Source organism: Macaca fascicularis, chromosome 2, assembly GCF_037993035.2.
Source record: "Macaca fascicularis isolate 582-1 chromosome 2, T2T-MFA8v1.1".
NCBI classification, from domain to species: domain Eukaryota; kingdom Metazoa; phylum Chordata; class Mammalia; order Primates; family Cercopithecidae; genus Macaca; species Macaca fascicularis.
The window spans coordinates 64,302,191-64,325,984 of record NC_088376.1 but is presented as its reverse complement, the minus strand read 5'-3'; the positions used below and the strand labels follow the sequence as shown (position 1 = coordinate 64,325,984).

The 23,794-nt window shown below is 37.7% G+C and overlaps 1 protein-coding gene across 4 annotated transcripts in view; it reads left to right on the top strand.

Annotated features, from left to right (window-relative positions):
• Window positions 1–16,835, top strand: part of SPTSSB (serine palmitoyltransferase small subunit B) — a 33,346-nt gene extending 16,511 nt beyond the window's left edge. Inside the window, exons 1-3 of one of the 4 annotated variants that reach the window (XM_045386680.2) lie at window positions 9,415–9,445; window positions 10,161–10,217; window positions 15,277–16,835. In XM_045386680.2, coding sequence (XP_045242615.1) covers window positions 15,309–15,539 — 231 coding nt within the window. In that variant the 5' untranslated portion in view covers window positions 9,415–9,445; window positions 10,161–10,217; window positions 15,277–15,308 and the 3' untranslated portion in view covers window positions 15,540–16,835. Of the gene's footprint in view, window positions 1–9,414; window positions 9,446–10,160; window positions 10,218–14,111; window positions 14,193–15,276 lie in introns of those variants that run through there. The other 3 variants (XM_065540136.1, XM_065540137.2, XM_074031345.1) reach the window with 3 other exon arrangements.
• The last annotated feature ends 6,959 nt before the right edge of the window (window positions 16,836–23,794 follow it).

The window sequence follows — 23,794 nt, the reverse complement described above, 5'->3', positions numbered from 1 at the left end:
GAATATATGTTCTAATAAGCATTTAATTAACCAGATCAGACAAATTCAGAGAAAAATATGGTAAAATGAAAACATTATTTTCAAAAAATATTAACAATTAAAATGAAGATACCTAATGTTTATAATAGAACATTAATTTTCTTTCTGGTTCCTTTATTTTTAATAAAGAAAGAAAAGGAAATAGAATTACAAAAAAACACCTAGATACTACTAGCTGCCTGTCCACTTTTATTCAATTATAATGAGTGACCTGTAGTAAAAGTAACCTATCAGCCAAGGGTAGGGGACATGGACAAAAAGAAATAGATTTATCTTATGAATGATTGTTTCCTAATCCTTCCCCTTTTGCTACAGTGTTTTCGGAGATTTGTAACTCTGAAATGGTTGGCAATAGTTTCTTCATTTAAAAATATTTGTGAAAGCTCAATATTACCTTAACATTATTGATAACAAGCCTCGATTTTACTAATTCAAAAATACTTGTAGGATGCCTGGCATTTGTAAAACACTGTAAGGTATTCAAGAAAGAACAGGTGCCATTGAGGTTGCTGAAGCCTGTTTGTCTCCTTTATGACAGCCACACCAAAATTGAATAAACATTCTGAAGAATAACCTCTCTAAAACTGGCTTTGAATTTAGTAACCAATAAAAGTCACATGCCCTGCCTTAAAAATGATCCCATTCTCTTTCATTCTTTGCCTGGTAGTCATAATCTAGCAACAGCATATTAGCATAGTGTGGTAATAATCATAATAGCTAGCATTCACTTAGCTCTTCCTATGTGTTATTCTAAATATTTTATACTTTTTAATCATCCCAGCATTTGCGTGAATTAAGTTATCTTATTCCTATTCTCCAGTTAGAGAAATTGAGGGTCAGAGTGATTGAGTAACTTGGCCAGGGTCACAAAATTAGTAAGAATAGAGTTGGGATTCAAACCCAGACAGGACCAGAGCCCAAGCTTGTAACCACTTCACTATAACACCTGTCAGCAGGATTCCCAGCCAGCTCTCCACATGGCCTCATGAGCCTGAGTTTCTTCATCTTCAAAACAGGGATAATTTAAGTTAGGCATCTAGCCATTGCCTACCACACTGGTACTGAAAACTGCTGTTTCTGCCAGGGGTCAGGGGGCAGTGGTGCAAGCCTATATTCCTACCTATTTGGGAAGCTGAAGTCAGGAGGATCACTTGACTCCAGGAGTTTCAGATCAGCCTGGACAACATAGGAAAACTCAATCCCAAAAAAAAAAAAAAAGAAAAAAAAGTTTCTGTTCCCTGCAAACAGTTCACATTATAAGATTCTACCATTTCTAAGGACGATATCTGTATTTGCTTCCTAGGGCTCTTGTAAAAAATCACCACAGATTTTGCAGCTTAAAACAACAGAAGTTTGCTCTCTGATTGTCCCAAAGGCTAGAAGTCTGCAATCAAAGTGTTGGCAGGGCTGTGCTCCCTCCAAGGGCTCTAGGGAGAATTCTTCCTCACCTCTTCCAGCTCTGGTGGCTTTGGGCATATTTTTTTTTGGCTTGTGGCTAGATAACTCTGATCTAGCCTCTGTCTTCTCAGGGCCTTCTCTGTGTCTCTCTTTTAAAAACACTTGTCCTTAGATTTAAGGCTAATCTGGGTAATACAGGATGCTCTTTTTTCAAGATCCTTAACTTAATTGAGCTACAAAGACTTCTTCCAAAAAGGTCATATTCACTGCTTCCAAGACATGGACATAGCTTTTGGGCAGCTAATATCTGACTTACTACAATATCCCAATATAAGTATTTTTATGTTTTGGAAGATTCCCTCTGGCATTCGTCCTGACAACAAGCCAGCTTTATTCAGAGGGAGTAAATCATTTTATCTCACCACTCCTCTGCTTTGCACTGGAAGCATGTAGGTAGCCATATGGCTGGGAGCAGGTGAAGGAGGATGAAGCCAACAGTAATATCTCCACACTGTTCTCAGGAGAATCAGAAATCCGCTTGGCTAAATTGTCAGTGAGAGTTTTTTCTTTTAGTATATCATTGCAGTAACTCACTTCTAAGTATAAGATTATAAAATCTAAGTAATTTAGGTGCCTAAAGCAACATGTTTTGACTGAATACTCATGAATTTGACTATAAACTCCTACTTTCCCTTCTCACTTCCCCTCCGTCTCTGTCTCTGAAACCATCTGACCTGGAATACATCAGTATAACTAACCAAGCGGGGAAATGTCCCTTGATTCAGGGATTGGCAGAGAGAGCACCTTATCAATGCTATGCCTGTCTCTATGGCCTGATCCGCCTAGTTCTCCACTCTTTTCTTTTCCTTTTCTTTTTTTTTTTTTCTTCTTTTTGAGACAGAGTCTTACCCTGTGGTCCAGGCTGAAGTGCAGTGGCATGACAACAGCTCACTGCAGCCTCAACATCCTGGGCTCAAGAGATCCTCCCACCTCAGCCCCTCAAAGTGTGGGGATTACCACGCCCAGCATCCACTCTTTTCTGTAAAAGCACTAATAACTGAGATACAGAAGCAGGTCAACTGAGGACAATGAAAGGGCAGCAAGCTAGATTACTACTGTCACAAAATCACATCTATGAAAGTTCAATGTTGTCAGTCACCAAAATAGGAAAAACACTGACCTCATTGCCACAGCTTTCCAGACAATGTAATAAGAAATAAAGAATAAGTAGAAGTGGGAAAGACAAATAAATACATTTTATAAAAAGTTGTATAAACATGTCTATTCGTGGCTCAAGCCTGTAATCCCAGCACTCTGGGAGGCCGAGGCGGGCGGATCACGAGGTCAGGAGATCGAGACCATCCTGGCTAACACGGTGAAACCCCGTCTCTACTAAAAAAAAATACAAAAAACTAGCCGGGCGAGGTGACGGGCGCCTGTAGTCCCAGCTATTCAGGAGGCTGAGGCAGGAGAATGGCGTAAACCCGGGAGGCGGAGCTTGCAGTGAGCTGAGATCCGGCCACTGCACTCCAGCCCGGGCGACAGAGCGAGACTCCGTCTCAAAAAATAAATAAATAAATAAATAAATAAAAAATAAACATGTCTATTCAATGTTACCCAAAACAGTGCAAAGGAAATGGACAATTAATGCTAGAAAACACTATTGGAAAGGTCTCGGCTAAGCAGCTCCTTATACAACCAGATTTGCTTCAGCAGAACTCTGAGAATGTGCTCCTGACAGATCAATACTGTAGTAACGCACCTTTTTCACCCTCAAATTATTCACTGGATAAAGGTCTTCAGTTGCTGAAGATTCATAAAATGTAATAACAGTAGGTAGGGAAGAGAAAAAGGCTTAATTGTTCATGGTCAGGCTTCTAGCTCTTAAGAAAAACAAAGGCCTTAGAAAAAAAAATCAAGCCTTTCCTAAGGCAGTTAAGCATATCATAGAATTCACAATTCCCTCAAGTACTGTAGAAGATTAAGCTATTAGAATTTCACCAATGCCAAGAGCATACCTAAATATATCAGCTCTCTTTTCAAGAAGGTTCTTGGGGGTTTGGCTCTTCCGAGTTTTCCCCTTCTATTTTGACAACCAAGAAGGGAACCCCAATTGGGACCTCACAATTATTATTTGAAGGCCTTTGCGGTTGCTTATTCACCTTTGTATGGTACATTGGTGTGATTTTGCTAGGCTGGTAATGCCCCATTCCAACTTGAGACTCTCATTGATTTTTAATAACTTTTTTAAAATATTGTTCAGACTGTTTTAAAGTTTATTTTAAAATTTCAGTCCTTCATAATTTTTAGGGTTACTCATTGATTTCTTAAAATGTTTAATTGTGGCAATCTATTTGACATCCTAGCCATTTTTAAGAGTACAGTTAAGTGGCGTTAAGTATATTTACATTGTTCTTCAACCAATCTCTAGAACTGTCTCATCTTGCAAAACTGAAACTCTACACCCATTAAACAACAACTCTGTATTTCTGCATCTCCCCAGCCCCTGATAACCATCATTTTTCTGTTTCTATGGTTGACTACTCTAGAAAACTCATGTAAGTGAAATCATACAGTTTTTGTGACTGGCTTATTTCTCTTCAACAAGAAAGGCTCATCCATGTTGCAGCATGTGCCAGAATTTCCTTCTATTCTAAAGCTGAATAATATTCCATTGTATGTATACACCACATCTTATGTTTCCATCCATTTGTCCATGGACATTTGGATTGCTTCCACCTTTTGACTATTGTGAATAATGCTTCTATGAATGTGGATACACTTTTAATGACTTAGAAAACAACTTTTAGTGGCTTTAATGCCATTGTTAATGTTGCAGTTTGTTCACTTTTTGCTTCTAAAAACAAGCTGGCAGCCCTTGGCAACAATATATTCGAAAGGAAAAAGCCATTCGGAAGCTATATATTTTCCCTTTTCCTTCTTTAGATAACAACAAAGTTTCTTTTCTTCTTGAATAACATAGTTATAAAGAAGCTCATCCTAAGAAATAACATTGTAGCTAAACCTTGACCTAGAAGCCATACTCTCCCTTCCAGTATTGCCAGAAATAAACAGGGATCCTTGTCCTGTTTCTATGTTAGGAAGTGAAAGGACATCAGGAGCAAGACAAGATAGACCATTCCCTTGTTACAAATTTCTCTTCCTACTCCTAGTATCTACTCAGCATCAATGTATGTGGCACTCTTTTTATTTTCTAAATATGTATCTTCTTTTTGATAGCCACACAATATTGAGATTAATCTAATCTGAATTTAGTATTTTCTATATTATCATGAGAATTTTTGTTAAAGTCAAATTCCGAATTTTCTTTCCCAGCCAGAAGTTTCTCATTCCTAAATTCCTCTGTAATCTATTAGAAGATGACCAAAAAAAGGACTGCCTTGAAATTGCAGTTACTCAACACATGTCATGTTGCACAATGACTTCAATTGATAGTTGGACTAGAAATACATGTTTTGTTGTTGTTGTTGTTGTTGTTGTTGTTGTTGTTTTGCTTTTGTTAGTGTTAATACAAATGGAAGGCAATAAAATTGGTGCAGGCCAGGCCTGGTGGCTGACACCTGTAATCCCATCACTATGGGAAGTCAAGGTGGAAAGATTGCTTGAAGCCAGGAGTCCGAGACCAGCTTGGGCAACAAAGTACAAACTGGCCGCTACAAAACTGTTTTTTAAGGATTAGCCAGGCGTGATGGCATGCGCCAATAGTACCAGCTACTTGGGAGGCTGAGGCAGGAGGATATCTTGAGCCCCGGAGTTCAAGGTTGCAATGACTGTGATCATGCCACTGCACTCCAGCCTAAGTGACAGAGCGAGACCTTGTCTCAATAAATAAATACATAAATAAAATAAGGTGAGTTCAGGTAGCCACAAAACACTCTGTTCTTGTATATAACACAAAACACTGTATCAACAAAAACTTGACTAAACTGTTAGAGAGACTTTTTCCTTCTAGTAAATGATTTCAGTAAACTTCCAAGAATAAGATTATAAAATTTAATTAGAGTAACTTTGCTGCCTAAACCAATAATGTGCTTTGACTTACATTTGTTTGTTTCTTACTCTCTAGAGGGTCTATAAAATTATCCAACTAATGAATGTGCAGAGAAAGTTCCTTAATTGCCCTGTAGTTGTTCAATTTTCTTCCCTAGCTTTGATTCATCATAAACTTTTAAGTTGTTTTTTTCAGCTTTCTCTAAAAACTTGGACTCCAAATCCTCACCTCTAGTCTGACTTCTGGTATGCACTCTGCTGTCAACATGAGGAATTGGTTGCCAAAGGAAGGCTGGGGAGTATTCTAAGATGAAAAGGAAATTCTCCCCTAAAAGTTTAAACAAGGATCGAATTTATAGTGGGGCACAGAAAACATTGGGGTCACCCACATAGAATGTAGAGCAAAATATCTGGAAACTGAGCAGCCAATAAAATGTGTTTATGTCTAATTCTTACACAGAAGCAATATGGGGTTTTGGCATTAATCAGATGAACTTAAACCACATTCATGTCTCTGATACAATAAGAAATTGCATGTCTTTGTATCTCTGTGAATCTAATTGTGCTCACATGAAGATGCAGCTTGTGATTAGGCCCCCGAGACAAGAGCCATCACATTGGTTGTGCAGTGCACAGCCCACACAATAGTGTGCGGTGGCCCTGCCCAAAAAAAATTGGACCATTTGTTTAGAGGTTCCAATACCTTTCAACTAGTGGCTTGCAATCATGGCTACATACACGTGTGTATTTATTTATTTATTTTAAGGTACTAGGCAATTCAATTAGCGAACATAAATAAGGGGTAGTTTTTTCCCCATCAAATATACAAATCACTCCATTGTTGAAGTAACTGTTATATTCCACAAAGACTCTTTGAGTCTATAATTTCATGAAAACTTAAAAGTGGTTTAAAGTTTTACCCATCCACAAGTAATGACAAGACACTGCAGTTGCTGTGAATATTACTATTACATCTAAAGAGCTAAAACCCATTCCACCTCTCCTTACTACATCACTCAAACAGGCTTAGAGACAATTATCAATTATCCTAGTTTTACACATGGAGAAACTGTGACACAAGAAGATTTTGGAATTTACCCAAAGACACAAATAAAATAAATAAATAGAAAGAGAGGAAAAGAGCTGCAATAGAATTCAAGTCTTCAAGTGTCCAGGTGTTCCCATCCTGGAATTTTTCCCATTAGAACCACTTTTCTACCTACCAATCTTAAATTATTACTCACCTAGAGTAAGCACTTCTAAGAGCTATTTTAATAGGATTTAAAACTAATTCATAAGTCTTTCTTATTCACCTGCAAAGTCCATTAACTTTTAGCATTATAAGAAAGTTAAAAAGCACTTGTTATACATTTTTTAAAAATTTAGCACCAGAACCCTTCTATGCTTCAAAAAATAAAAAAAATAAAAACAGATTGCAGTGAATTATCACAAAACAATCTGTCTAAAACTCACTGCCTGAAAGCAGACAATGAGAATTCAGAAGCACCTTTTATGATCCCCACATTGTGCTGTGGAAATATTAAGTAAGTTTGAGTGGGCTTCCTGCCCTCAACCAACTTACAACTGAATCCGTCAGTCAGCCAACAGGCCAGCTCACCAACCAGGCACTGGGGATAAAAAGATGAATGCCGTACATTCCCAGTACCCAAAGCCCTCATAGTCTTGTGGGGAAACAGACTGTGCATAACTAAAAATGTTGCTACAATGGTAACACATAAAAGAAAGTAATAATATTTTCCTTTGCAAGAGAGGGGTCTTCTGAGAATGTTTCAAAGAAGAAAGGACATAGAAGATATGCCTTAAAATAACTTCTTTAAGTAATAGCTTAAAATAGGAGTTTATCTAGCAGAGAAGGGGCACAAGAAAACTTCAAGAAAAGAAAAGAGCATGAATGAAAACATAGAAGCTTTAGAATGAATGGCATTTAGCAGGAGAGTTGAGAGATTAAACTGGAGAGGTGAAGAAATGAAACTGTGAAGGGCCTTAAACGAAGACTTTATTTCATAGGAAATGGAGAGCCATTGAAGGCTTTCAAGAAGAGAAATGAATCTGTTAAGTTTGGACGGTTAATTCTAGCAGCAGTTTAGAAGATTATAAGGTAAAAAAGAGACAAGTAGTTAGGCTATTTCATTAGTGCAAGCAACAGATGGAGAGAGTCCACAGCACTATCCAACAAAATATTCTGCAATGTTGAAAATATTCTATATCTCTGCTCTCCAATATGGTAGTCACTAGCCATATGTGGCTATTAAACACTAGACATTTAAATTGTCATGTGTGACTAGTGGCTGCCATATTGGGCAGTATAGAGACATCTTAGAGAAGCTAACACTTAAGCCTTAAAGTAGGATTTTTCCAACTGCAGGTTGCAATTAGTAGGTTAAGAAATCAATGTAGTAAATCACAATCAGGATGTTTTTAATGAAAGAAGAGAATAACAAAATAAGGTAGAATTAACTAGAATAGAAAAGAATAAATATAATGAAACAGAATAGAATAAAAAATATCAGCATGCCCTGCAAAGTATTCTTTTGAGAGATGTTCGTTTCAGTTATATGACTCTCTCTCTCTCTCTCTCTCTGTGTGTGTGTGTGTGTGTGTGTGTGTGTGTGTGTGTGTGTGTACACCATGGATCACAATGTAAGATGTATTTTTCCTCTCTGTTGTGTTTAACAAATTTTAAAAACCAGTGTCTTATACAAGGATATTACTCATCTATGTACATAGTGGGAAAAGTTTTCCAGATAGGAAATAAAACATCAGCAAAGTTCACTGGAGTTTAGAATAGGGATAAATCTGGACCTTAGAAGGTTTTCCTAATTAATCTTTTCTCTTTTGGATAGACTTCATTGTTTAGGCAGTTGTAGATTTACAGCAAAATCAAGAAGACAATACAGGGAGTTCCCATATACTCTACATCCAGTGTCCCCTTTAAAATCTTACATTAGTGTAACATATTCATTATAATTAATGAACCAATATTGATACATTACTATTAACTAAAGTTCTTACTTTACTCATGTGTCCTTAGTTATTACTTAATGTCCCTTTTCAGGGACATTTAATGTTTCAGGATTCTATCTGGGATATCACATTACAATTAGTCATAATGCCTCCTTTAGCCTCCTTCGGCTATAACAATTTTTCACATTTTGCTTGTTTTTGATGACCTTGGGGGTTTGGGGGAGTACTGGTCGGGTATCTTGTAGAATGCCCCCCTATTGCAATTTGTCTGATACCTTTCTTTAGGTATCAGACATTAGGCTTTAGGTATTAGATTAGGCTGGAGCTATGGGTTACTACAAAGAAGACTACAGAGGTCAAGTGTCTTTTTTGACTTCATATCATGAAGACCTATTATCAACATGATTAATAATGATCAGTGTTGGCCTTGATCATCTGCCTGAAGCAGGGCTTATCAGTTTTCTCCACTGTAAAGTTACTCATTTTTATCCCCCTTTCCATACTGTGTTCTTTGGAAGGAAATCGCTATATTCCTAATTTTTTAAATAAATGAATTACTTAGTTAAAGCAAGGCTTGTACTTGAGTAAGCCATATTAAGCTGTTTCCAAAGAAAACTACTGTGAGTACAGAAAGAGTCTCTTTTTAGATACAGCATCTCTCTCTCTGAAACTGGCAGGACACTTTTATCACTTCTCAGATTTTCAGGTTCCAAATATGAAGCACAAAAAAAAAAAAAAAAAAAAAAAAATGAAGCTGAGTGATTGATGTAGAGTTCCAAAGTGAGTTGAAAAGGAGTTAACCCAAAAATCAACTTTAGGCCCTTCAGACTATTTAGTCCCTTATTCTGATATTCTAGAAGTAAATTTAAACCAAAATGTACTAAGTCTATTTTCCCCAGGAGAATAGCTACCTTTAGAATAAGAAATTCCTTAATGAGAAAATCCAATAACTTGGGGTATTTTTTTTTGGCAGGGGAGGGGTACGGATCACATCTTCTGCAATATTTCCAAGGTAAATGCCACTGTACCAAATCACCTGCTACACCTCTTTCATTGCAGTTACCTGACTTCCTACCAGTGCTGTTCCCCAAAACAGAAAACGACAACGAAGAGCTCCCTGAGCAAGCCCAGCCAATACTTTTCCTGCAATCTCCCCTCAACAGTGTTCACATCCCATGACTCATACAGCAATGTTCATGTTACCACATGTGTTTTTTTTTCTTAATTGTTACATTTATTCACTTTCTTCTGCATCCAAGCCAGAACAAAGTACTGCCCCTGCATAATATGAGTCATGAGTCTCAAATCTTCTCCCTCTCTGTCTGAAAGAGGAGGTATAACTTTTATCTCCTTCTCTACTGCACACAAATCTAATGAGAGGAAAATCATCACCCATTGATAAAAGAGTAGCAACAATCAGAAATAAGAAATAATCATTTTCTCTGCATTCCCAGCTATGAAATAACCTTTTAGTGGACTTCCAACACAGAAACATTCAGTCTACAGCAGGTATTATCACAGTCTCAGCGTGTCAGAGTCAAACTGTACCCAGGCCACTGTATCCCTGCCTGAAGACACATCACAGTCTGCCTAGGAGTGCCACTTTTGAATACACAATCTCATGAAAGATCTAAGAACATTTTTAAAGTCATCAAGTTTAGAGGAAGCTTAAAAAAAAAAAAAAAGAATAAACTACTCTCTCCTTCTTCTTTTCCATATATCGAAAGTCATCTTTTCAAAAGCACATAACTGAAAACAGGAGATGCATGGTGTGCCTGAATAAAGTAAGCATTTCAAGTTATTGGTTTAGCTTTGCTGAGATGTAGCGCTAGGTCTCTAAGGAAGTGGATAGATTAAGATCACATTTCATTGTGAAAATTTAGAACTTTAAAATGTTTGCTGTCATCTAGTTCTAGGTTATCTCTGGATAATTAATTTCACGGTATTTCTGTCATCTTATTTCCTCAAATGCAGCCTCTTTTTCTAGCTTTCTTCTTAGCATTTTTCCATGTCCTTTACTCCCACTTAGTGCTCATTCCTGGGCCCTTGATCACTGCATGTTTGTTACATGGTCCAGTTTGCTGCTTCCTGGAAGACCATCTCCTGCCTGTAATACCTCTGAGAATAAAGTCTTTCCAAAGCCATTAATATTCAGAAGGAGCCACATAGTAGTACTCAAAATGTATTCATTCAATGAATGAATGAATTCTCCTAACCACATTACTCATCAAATTGTCTAAAGTGGTTTTTTTCCTTTTAATCTTGTATATAGTCCCATAGGAGATAAGAAAGTTGACTCACAGAAGGTAGAAATATATTACCTAAGCAAATCTAGAACCTAAAAATAGGGTGCATTCTAACAATAGATTGTAGCAGATGGTTCACCAATAATAACCAACTCTCGCTCTTCTCACCTTCACATAATAAGAAATGACACACAAACTGTCTTTAAAATTGCTTATCATCAATAAGGGGAAAATGAATCAAAGAAAAGGAGACAATCAGTGCTTTCAAGAGACACTTCACATGTCAGTTCTAGCTACTTAGAGGGCTGAGATTGTGGAAACTGGCAAAAAAAATTTTTTTAATCTTAACCGCTTAAATGGTTAGCAGTGCAAAAGTATATTTAAAACAGCCAGATTTAAAGTCATTGCAGATTTAGGGTATTTGTGATCAAGATCTTACCATGTATCCACTGTTGGTGTTATACAGGTTGGTGTGCTTTTTATCTGCTGTTTCTTTTATTCAGTGATTGATTGATTGATTTTTAGCAGTTTAAAACAATAGACATTAATTATCTTGAAGTTTCTATGGCTCAGGAATCTGGATACAGATTAGCTGGGTGCCTCTGGCTCAGGGTCTTTCTCAAGGCCATCATTAAGGTGTTGGCTAGGGCTACCCAAGCAAGGAATTCTAATTTTAATAGAGAACGCAATAGCCAGGAAATTAATCAATGCATTTCAAAAAAAAAAATTAGAGTGTTTTGTTTTGTTTTGCTTTTGCCAGGATCTCACTACGTTTCTCAGGCTGGACTTGAAGTCCTAGGACAAAGGGATCCTTCCCCCGGCCTCAGCCTCTCTAGTACCTGAGACTATTGTCCTGCCCCACCAGGCCTAGCTTAATTAGTGCAGTTTGTTTGTTTGTTTGTTTGTTTGTTTGTTTGTTGAGACAGAATTTTTGCCCAGGCTGGAGTGCAATGGCGAGATCTTGACTCACTGCAGCCTTTGCCTCTCAGGTTCAAGTGAGTCTCCTGCCTCAGCCTCCCCAGCAACTGGGATTACAGGTGCCCACCACCATGCTCAGCTAATTTTTTGTATTTTTAGTAGAGACAGGGTTTCGCCGTGTAAGCCAGGCTGGTCTCAAACTCCAGAACTCAGGTGATCCGCCTGCCTTGGCCTCCCAAAGTTTTGGGATTACAGGCGTGAGCCACCGAGCCCGGCAATTAGTGCAGTTGTAAAAGCCACAACAAGGCCAGGTGCAGTGGCTTATGCCTGTAATCCCAGCACTTTGAGAGGCAGAGGCGGGCAGATCACCTGAGGTCAGGAGTTCGAGACCAGCCTGGCCAACATGGTGAAACCCTATCTCTACTAAAAATACAAAAAAAAAAAAAAAAAAAATTAGCTAGGCATGATGGCACATGCCTGTAATCCCAACTACTCAGGAGGCTGAGGCAGGAGAATCTCTTGAACCTGGGAGGTAGAAGTTGTAGTGAGCGAAGATTATGCCACTACATTCTAGCCTAAGTGACAGAGTGAGACTCTGTCTCAAAAACAAATAAATAAATAAATTAATTAATTAAATAATAAAAATCCATGACATATAGACAAAAGTTAATAATATTTCTAAATAAGCAATATTATCTCATTTGTAAAAGTGAAGAGTATTAAGAATATTTTAAACAAGTTCTCATTACACTGTTCATTCCAAAACAGTAATGCCCAAGGGAAGAGTAGAGGTACAGATTTTCTGAAATAATTGGGCTCCAAAGTCATTTCAACTCTACTCCAGAATGCAGCGTTATCACATGAACTTAACCCCTCCTCCTCTCAAACCCACCACAGCATTGCCCTAACTCAGAGGTTGAAGATAAAACAGTTAACCTATCCAACTAGCCCCTATAGCTCCTGCCCTCACTCTGGCCATTCCCACCTCTTCAGTGTCATCACACTCCCTGCTCCCTCGGTGGCCCCTCGAAACCAACCTACGTCTTCCCACCAACAACCTTTGCACATACTGTTCCCTCTGTCTTGGCTGTTCTCCCCACTTCACTGCCTATTCTATCTATTTGACTCATAATGATCCCTCGGACCTTATCTCAAAAGTTTCTTCCTCAGAGCTGTGCTTAGGTTTCCCACAGCCCCTTATACACGGTATTTTTCCTTTAGCGCACTTAAAGCCTGTATAAACGAAGGCTTTCCACAGAGTCAGCCTTTTGCCCTTCCATCCCTTCTGCTGTGTGATGTACATAGCATTCTTAGAAGCAGAGATGGAGCATTGTCCTCACCTGACACCAAAACTGCTGGGCCCTTGATCTTGAACTTCCACCCTGCAGAACTGGGAAATAAATCTCTATTATCTATAAATTTCCCAGTCTAGGGTATTTTGTAATAACAACACAAACAGACTAAGACACTCTCCTTCTGTCATTCATTTCCTCCAAGACCTAACCCTATTGACTTTTGCTGTTTCTGTGAAGCCAGAGCTGGGGGAAAGAACATTGGAGGTAACTTCTCACTGAAGTCCACCTACCAACTTAAATTTCATAATTTAAATTATTGAGGTAATTTAAATCAAATTATTTAGTTTTTACTCTGGCTTCTAGGAAAGACGGGAGGCTGACTTTTCATTCCATAAGAAAGTCAGAATGCTTCAGTTTTGTATTATCTATTTGTCTGGATTATCTTAGCCATTATTACAGATAATTGTGACCTGGTCACACAGGGGCTTTCCATTTTAAGTTTTTGTGAAAATGATGCTTGTCAAAATGGATCACTTCTTATGAGAGCCAAGCTGTATGAAAATCAACAATAGCTAACTGTATTCTACTTACGTTGATACTATGAGTGCTCTATAATTATTTTTTAAGTTGGTTACCTGTTATTCATTCATCCACTCATTCCTTCAGCAAATACTTACTGATGACCATCTTTGTGCCATGCATTGTCCTAGCGTCCAGTATACAAAGATCAATGAGGGTTTCCCCATAGCCTAAGGAGTCCACAGTCTTATAGAACAAATGCATCTTGCTTATACTCAAAAGAAAAAAGAGACATTTTCAGATCAGAAGATAGAAATTATCTTTAAAAATCCTCACTGTGCTTTGAATAGTAAAAGTTATCAAAGTGAACTTTGATGATGCGACACCATCTTATTCTTAGGAGTAAGCAAAAGAGGCACAAAGATGAGCCTGTATTTTCAGAGACACCCACCACTATGCCTATGAAAGTCTGCAATATCTCCCAGGAAGGCTTTTTTTTTTTTTTCCTCTCCTTGAGACAGAGTCTCCCTCTGTCTCCCAGGCGGGAGTGCAGTGGCACAATCTCAGCTCACTGCAATCTCCGCCTCCCGGGCTCAAGTCATCCTCCCACATCAGCGCCCCCACTCCCCCTCCCCCTAGTAGCTGGGATTACAGGCGCAAGCCACTACACTCAGCTAATTTTTGTATTTTTTTAGTAGATATGGGGTTTTGCCATGTAGCCTCAAACTCTTGGCCTCAAGTGACCTTCCCACCTCAGCCTCCCAAAGTGCTAGGATTACAGGTATGAACCACTGCGCCCAGCCCCCAGGAAGCTTTCTAAGAAATGACTTCTTTCAGGGAAGTTTTACTTGTGGTTGTAACTGTGGTCCTATCTGAAGACTAATGAAACACTAACGAGGTTTTTATAAGTTCTTTACTACAAAACCAAATGACCACCCAAAGGTACGCTTAGGGCTTCCCATTTGTTTTGGGGACCCCTAAGACCACCCACATGTCCAGTGATTCACCAGAAGGACTTGTGGGAGTCAACATATATTTATCCACAGAGTATCTATTCATGAGCGCATCAGAAGCATGTACATGAATTTCTCCAGATTCTGGAGCATTATCCACCTAAGAGTTCCTTTCTCTACCAGCAAAAACTGCAGTAATGTATGTACAGCTTCTGCCTGGGGAGACCGATTAGAAAGAAATTCAGCATCCAAAGTTTATATTGGGGCTGGTCATGTGGGCACACTTTGCTTGGCAATTAAAAATTCCAGACTACCAGAATACAGTAGATATTCACTATAAATTGTATTGCTTGTACGGATTAGGCACAGTGAATCTTCCTTATCTGTTAGGAAATGGAGAGAACATTCCAAAGGCCACGTTCTCAGATGCCAGTCAAGGACTAAATTTGCAAGCATGCCCTTCTTAAGAGTAGTAGCCTTGGGCTTGCTATATTATTTCTTCTCTGCACACCGTGTTTTAAATCTTCTGTTAGAATATATGCTGTAGGAAATAGAAAAGTTAACTTTTATTTCTCTTTGTATACATGGCTCAGGAAAATGAGGCTAACCTCAATTTTTAGGTACTGTTATCATGAAAGTTATTTCTAACAATTATCATGTTTAGATAGATATTACCATTACTAATAGTATTATTGCTGCCAATTTTAGTAGTAATTATTAGTAGTGGTGACAATACTATTAATTTTTATAGTTAATATAGTATATATTATTTTACAGAATATTCATATGTTAGTAATATATTCACTGATCTTTAACAAATCTTTGAAAGATTTTAACATGCTGAGATCATGAACATTTAAAGAGATTCTTTGTTTGGTTCCTTGTCCTCTAATATGTTACATTTTTTAACAGGACAAACTTACTGCAACTTGAAGGAGCCAACCATGGATTTGAGGCGCGTGAAGGAATATTTCTCCTGGCTTTACTATCAATACCAAATCATTAGCTGCTGTGCTGTTTTAGAGCCCTGGGAGCGATCTATGTTTAACACCATCTTACTAACCATTATTGCTATGGTGGTATACACTGCCTATGTCTTTATTCCAATCCACATTCGCCTGGCTTGGGAATTTTTCTCAAAAATATGTGGATATCACAGTACCATTTCTAATTGATCTTGTTCACGTTCAGTGAAATGGCATTGCATATTTATATATTGCTTACAACTTATTGATTTAGGTAACTATTGTGTCTTCCTTCACTATCTGACCTGAAAAGCACTCTCTTCTCTATGCACTCTTATATTCTGCCTTTCTGCCTGGAGTTTGAAGTAGATGTCTCTTTAGTTTCTTTCGCACATGCTACATTGTGCATCAGACCATAGATAATACAGTGACTTTACCTCACAAATCAAATTCTCTCAACACAAATCTATGAATTTAGTTTATTTAAAATCAGAACAATTTCCTACAAAATTTTTTTTGGAAAATAAGCTCATAACAGACCTACCAGAATCATACTTAAAGTACTCCCTTGACACTTATTCTATACTGAAGGGTAAATTTTTAAAATTCTTTTTAGGCTACTGTCAGAAGTATCCTATCTTTGTTTATGATGTATAAAAAGATGTGAAGAAATTATATGGAACCCCTAAGTCTTATTTTCTAGTAAACTGATGATACTGGAAATTCTTTTACTTCAAATACAAAAGAATAAGCTGGAGGCAATTATTTCCTTTCATACACAGTTCATGAATTGTTTTAAATGCTTCTTAAAGCCTGGCTTTATAACCGTTTAAAATCAACAATGTTGATTTTAGATAACCAAGTAAGTATTATAATACAAAATAATTTTAAGTGTAGGAAACTAAAGTGTAATCAAAGTAAATTCAGATATTGTGATTTGTGGTATTGCCTTGCCTTGCATAATGCTGGGGGGAAAAGAGAAAGGAAATTGTTTTCTTTTTGTGCTTTTATTCAGCGGAGGGGAAAAAAGCATGTATTGGGCCACAGGAAGAAAAGCTAATAAGTAGGCTGGAAGTAATATTCTACCAGCAGGAACTCAACAGCTCCAGTTAAGTGCTTTGATATAGTGGCTCTTTTGCAGAGCCAAAACAAGATTTATTAAATTTCCTTCAAAGGGTTTATCTTTAAAACAAATACAAGGTTTTAATTATACTGCTGAAGTGAATGTGAATGCCAAAGACTAAGTTTTACAGTTTTGCTTTCCTCCCAATAAATATTAATGTATGTAATTCTAGAGGGTAAAAATGTAAATAGGTTTGAACAATATTTGCACCCTTGTTTGTGTTATGAAAAAATTTTTTCCAAGGTGAGCTGGAGAGAAAGATGTTTGGCATGCCAAATTAACTTGCATGTTTGTTAAAAAAACAAACACATGTTTTGAAGAGAAACCAGATCTGAACATGTATTTGTTGAGTTTTGCAAAATAAAATTAATTTTGTAAGTAAATATCTACTTCCAGATTTACTTTTTTTTTTTCATATTGCACTAAATATCTAGACGGTACATTGCATATTTCTCCCTAGCATATCATTTCTTACTAATCCAATGTGGTAACGGGTCTTAAAATGGTAACAAAAACCTAACATTTATCAAGGGACTTCTCCATGCTGGACACATTTTCCATGTTGGAGTAGGTGCAAAGATCTCCTACTTACAGGTAAAGAGCCTGAAACTTGAAAAGGTTACATTTCTTATTCAAGGTGGATTAGCTACCAGTAGCATAGCAAGGATGCAAATCCAGGTCAGGACCACACCAGGCCCTGCAAATATTTTGTACACGAAAGCCCAGGGGAGGACAAAATGAACAAATGAAAGTTGATGGGATGAGTGTCACCAACGTTTGAAAGTATAACTCCATCAAATAAAAAGAAGAGCATTAGGAGACAGCCAAGGTTGGAGGAATGATAAGCCGAGGTCCTAGCTGTCACTTTTTTTGCTGTACCTAGGATGCTGTGTTCACCCATTTCTATGCTTCCAAAGCCCACGTGCCTATTTTGAAAGATTGCTTTCACTTCTAAATATTTAAGAGAATTCTCAGTTAAGCATGAACTTGGATGCATTCCCAGTTCATAATGATTCAACACCCTTATATACATGGACCCCTGCTAAGCACTCTTGGAATTCAATCACAAAGATACGGCATTGACCTTCTCAAAAAATCCTCCATCTAAAAATAAGAGAGTTAAAATAAACATGAATAGACACAGCAAAGCTTAATAAAAGATTATTGCACAACACCACCCCAGGATGTCACTTCGAAGGTGTTTCTTATGAGCGGTCAAAATAATAATACAGCGTCCAAAAAACATAATCAAAAATAGTTTGGGGGAAAAAAAACCTATCAGCGTGTAGTGGGAAAGAAGAGTAAGCATTACTTTCCCTGCCTGCTAAGTTTATTTTCCAGACATGGCAGAGACATTCTTTACCTTGACCACAGTTTGCCTAGATTAGAAACACTTTTCGTGTGTCTTTCCTTTGCTTCCATTACTTAGATATTTCAATGATGTGTACAGAACTTTAAAAACAAGAAAGGCCAAAGGTTCCATGGTCCCAGTGAACTTGCATTTGTCACTCACCAAACGAGAAATTGTAAAATGTTCTTTCCCTGGCATTGGCCAAGTCAACAATTACTTTTATCTGCTTGTGCAACAAAAAACACAAAATGTCAACATATCAGGCAGTTTAAATATCAAGATAGGACTAACCAATCTTCATTAAGTTGTTTGCGGGAAAAAAAAATCACTCATCCGCATTTTCTGTTTTTTTCTTCTTCCATCACAAATATATTTAGATCCTCTTACTGGAGTGATCCCCAGTAAGATTTGTCCTTATTTCTGAATCTGCTGATACAGAGCTTAGCAAACTCCCACCCAAGAGGACATTATGTAGCTCCTTCTACCCTGTGACCACACAAAAACAAAGAAGCTCAGTGTTTGTATTGGACCAACCTCAAGATGGACAGCTCCTGGCTATGGACCAAAAGAGTAACACTCATTCATTCATTCAATAAATTTATTAAAAGTCAACCATGTATTGATGGATAGATAGAAGGATAGAAAAATGAAAACATATGTGATGAAGAACATATAACAATAGAAACTAGATGCTAGGTATACAGGCATTCATTGCAAAATTCTGTTAACATTGTGTTTGAAGTTTTTTACTTAAAAACATAGGGAATAAAATCCTACCATGTGCTAGTCTTTGGGCTTCGTACTAGAAAATGAGAATGAATGAGACAGAAGCAGAAACATCTCTGGATTTATTAATGATACTATCTGGTAGGCAAGATAACAACAACAACAAAAAATCAAGCAAGCAAAATATTTATGAATTGTGATAAAGTTAAAAAAAAAAACACTAGTGTGCTAAAAAGACAGCGACAGGTGGCTGGGGATGATGAAGCCCTTGGGGCAAAGAGAACATAGTTCTTCCAGCTGCAGTAGAGCAGGATTCAAACTTCTCTAATTGAGGGACTGTAAGCAGGGGGATGATGTGGAAGGAATGTGATGTCATTTATACTGTAAGATGATGGCACTGGCTGTGGTGTAAGAGTGGATGGGACAGAGGCATGATTTACCACCATAACCTGTTTCAGACCATGATCCAAGTCCCCCATTCTTTCTGGAACCTCAAGATGGCATATAAGCATCTGTACCCACTTCGGGGTGTTGGGGTAATCATTCTATGATTCTTCTCCATGCATATTAATAAATTTGTCTGCCATTTCTCCTATTAATCTGCCTTTTGTCAGTTGATTTTTCAGTGAATCTTCAGAGGCCAAAAGGGACGTTTTCCCTTGGCCCTTACGCTGTCAAAATGTAAACCCCTGAAACCCTGCTTATCTCTCGCACCTTACCATGCAAATGCAATGCCTTCCTCCCAGTCCTGAGTTATATTTACCTGGGCCAGAGAAGGTACCCGGCTTCAAAGAGGGAAAAGAGAAGTTCATCACCCACATAGCATATTCTGTACCTTTCAGGTGTTGGTTGCCTCAGAATTATGCAAGTGTTCCTTCTGAAGAGCACAGAGAACCACAGCACATGGTTTTTTGCACCACATATTCTCATAAAAACTCAGTAAACGAATGGATTGATGAACAAATTAAGCCCTTTTACAACTCCAGAGTAGAGGCATTGAGTCATATTCCAGACATGATTTGTCACTAGCATTTTTATGAAGTCACTCACCTAAGGTGAGTTTTTAAACATCTGGTGAAGGTTTTGAGAGACCTTTCTCCCTCTCCTGTATTCTCCTACCCATTATTCCTTCTCTCCTGCTCCTATTTATTCTCACAGCAATCCCCACATGAGCATTTTTTTAAAAGGGAGGACTTTTTTTAAAAGTTCATTGATGCATCTGTAAAGATCTGCAACTGTTTTCTCCTCAAGTACTGGACCATTTGTTCTCAGCTCTGGTTGTACATTAGAATCGTCTGGGAGCTTTAAAAACTACCAATGCCTGGCCCTGACCAGAGAAACTAAATCGAAACCCCCAGAAGGGAGCGCCCAACATAGTAGTTTTAAAAACTCCCCAGATAATTCTAATACTTGGCCAAGATTGGGAACCACTTTAACAGACTTTTAGTGAATGCTGATTAAATCACTAAAATCCAGCATCAAGCTGGATGCTCCTCTGTACCCTCCCACTTGCCAGGCTTGTCGAACATGTCTATAATACGATTAAGGCACTACTCTTTCTCTAGATACGGTCTTGATCATAACAAACAGCGCTTCCTTACTGTTTTTCAGTAAAAGTACTCAACACTCCCATAGAAGCTTGAAGTGCTTAATAGTTAGCATCACGCTCCCTGCTACATTTTGTTCCACTTAATGATGTCTTCAATCATTTCATCATGCATCATTTAAAAGCAGTAAAATATCACAAATTATGCTTACAGGCATGAAGCTCTAAAGAACACTCAGTCTGCTGCTGATGAGCTTGGTGGAGCACTTTCATTTACAACCTGAGTACAAGATCGTGTCACAATAATTTGGTTAAGTCAGATAGATAGTACCATCAGCACCGCTGCGGAGCATGCAAATCTGTGCATTTCACAATAATATCACAATAGGGCACCTCATGGATGAATGAGTGTACCTTGCTTCCTTTTGTTTTTAATTACTTGCAGTTATATGTATTTATTTCAACAAACCTATTTGGACCCAGACTTGGCTCCAGAACGGGTGTGGGTTTGTTGTTGTTGTTGTTGTTGTTGTTTGTTTGTTTAAGATTTAGGGGGTACATGTGCAGGTTGGTTACACGGACATGCGGATGTAATGAATATATCGCATAATGTGCTGAGGTTTGTGCTTGTATTGAACCCATCACCCAAACAGTGAACATAGTACCCAAACGGTAGTTTTTCAACCCTTGCCCTCCTCCCTCCTTCCCTTCTTTTGAAGTCTCCTGTGTCTATTGTTTCTCTCTTTATATCTGTGTATACCCCTTGTTTAGCTCCCACAGATAAGTGACAACATGTGGTATTTTATTTTCTGTTCCTGCATTAATTAGTTTAGGATAATGGCCTCCAACTGCATTCGTGTTACTGCAAAGGACATAATTTCATTACTTTTTATGGCTTTGTAGTATTTCATGGTGCATAGGTACCACATCTTCTTTATCCAGTCCACCATTGATGGGTATCTAGGTTGATTCTATAACTTTGTCATTGTGAATAGTGCTGCAATAAATACACAAGTACATGTGTCTTTTTGGTAGAATGATTCATTTTCCTTTGGGTACATACCCAGTAATGGGATTGCTGGATCAAATGGCAGTTTTATTTTTAGGTCTTTGAGAATACTCCAATCTGTATTCCACAGAGGCTGAACTAATTTACATTCCAACCAACAATGTGTAAACATTCTCTTTTCTCCTTATCCTGAACAACATCTGTCATTTTTTGAGTTTTTAATAATAGCCATTCCAACTAGTGTGAGATGGTATCTTATTGTGTTTTAATCCACATTTCTCTGATGATTAGTGATGATGAGCATTTTTTCATATTTTTGTTGGTCACTTGTAGGTCTTCTTTTGAGAAATGTCTGTTCATGTCATTGCCCACTTGTTAATGGGTTTTTTTTTTCTTGTTGAATTGTTTAAGTTCCTTAGAGATTCTATATATTAGACTTTTGTCAGGTGAATAGTTTGCAAATGTTTGTGGCAGAAAATTTTAGTTAGAAACTAAGATAAACAAGTGATATGGATAATGGAAAGATAATCACCCCTCAGAGAGTAGAATGACCCGAGTTCTTCTTGCTCTGCCTACCTGTGTGTGCCCTTGGACAAGGGACTTCACTTCTCTGGGATCCAGTTTCTCTGCTGTGAAAAGAATGACTCCTCTGGGAATAGCATATGTGTTTTTCTCTTATTGGTTCTTGTGATCACTGGCAGGGCCACCCTAGAAGGTCATGCTGTTAAGAACTTTGAAGCTATACCTGCTCATTGGAAAGAATGCCATTATGAACATATCAGTGTCTATCATGAGATCAGTATACCTGCTCATTGGAAAGAATGCCATTATGAACATGTCAGTGTCTATCATGAGATCAGTAGAAAGGAAGTGGACTTTAAGTTCTACTGGGTCAAAAATCATAGAATTACTTTCCTAACCCAGTGCAGTGGCTGGAAACCTGTGGACATAAAACGAAAACACCTACTTACAACACTGTAACAGGTAATCTTTGCAGCCACATAGAAATGTGTACACACATACTGGCAGCTTGTCTCTATATACTCAGGTACGCTTATTCTTCAACTTCAGTTCAAATTCTACCTCTTCTATTAGGCCAACTACATGCCATAACATTAAATAGCTAATATTTATAAGGCAGGTACTATACATCTGCTCTTCTAAGCATTTTGCATATGTAATTAATTTAACTCTCACAGCAATCCTGTTAAGTAGATATCATTATCCTCATTCTACAGATAGGGAAAGCTGAGGCATAGATTGTTTAAGTGACTTGCTCAAGGTTACACAGTTAGTAAAGGAGCTGAGATTTGAACTGAGGCTGCAGACGTGACGTGTTTAACCACTGGACGAAATGGCACCTTCTACACGTCCACATAAACCATCACTATACCACACTTTTTTCTGCATTCTATCATTCACTGATTCTGTGTGATTATAGGACATCTATCAATGTAGTAAGCACTTTGAGATTTAGACAGAACATTATATAGGATGACCACAGATTCTGGTTTGCCTACCTAGTGCTTTTGGGTGGGGATGAGGAAATTCAGAGAAGTCTTTCTACATAAAGCGATGCCCGAGTTACATCTTAGAGGATGAACAGCAATTAGTCACAATAAAATTAGCAATTAAAATCAGTTTATTCTCTAATATAAACATTCTCCCTTGCCAATTGGTTATATAACTTGGACCTCTAAATATATCTTTCAGTAAATAGAGTTAGCCATCCCTCCTCAAAACTCAAAGAAATCCTCACATTATATATAAGAATAAAGTTCAGTGCTATTATAATTAGAGGAACTTGCTTTTCATATGAAAGTCTTAATATGGAACTTCTAGGTGATGTTCTTGGGCAGTTAGAGAAGTAAAGAAAAATTTAATAAAATTCTTGATTAGGGAAGGAGAAAATAATTCAGGGCAAAAGAGGAAGAGAAATAGTTCCTTCTCACAGTCAAGAGCTTCAGACTTTCTAATAAATCAAAGGTAATGATCCACTAACTTCATGAGGGTGTGAAGAAATAGATGCCACATCTTCGTGAGTCCAGACAAATTAAAACTGGCTCTACTTATATACTCTGTGACCTAGTTTAAGGGTGGTTAGACCAACAGGAAAGCACAGTGACCAGATAGAATAAAAAAGGGCCATATTGGAATAGTAGTTTTTTATAATTTTGTCTTTTATTTAATTTTACATTTTTCAGATTTGTTGTAATGATGAATAGTTATTTAAGTTAACCATTATGGTGACTTTATATTACAGTCATGCAAAGATACTAGCCTTGTAAGACACATTTACCTATAAGACCTGAAAACACTGAGAAGCTCAGAAAATGAATGTCAGGGAAGACATGACTGCTTCTCATTTCTGCAAAGGTGCAACAGAATGACTCTGAGTTAATTAATTGCTGTAATAAGATGCTCAAACCAAGCTCAAAAATTATTCTACTCTAAAGACAATCATATAGCCTGGAAATTTGAAGTTACCCGCCTCCAAATGAGGGGCAGGGAAAAAAGTGATAAAACTTATCAAAATTATGAAAGTCTTGCCCTTCCCAGAAACCAACTTAGAAAAAAGAAACAGATCAAAGATGATTTCAATTTATCAGACTAAGTTAAGAACAGAGATCAGGGCCTGGGTAAAAAAGAAAATGATCAGGAGCTTCAGATAACAGAAATAGGGTCTCAAGACCAAGTGAGAAACTCCAAA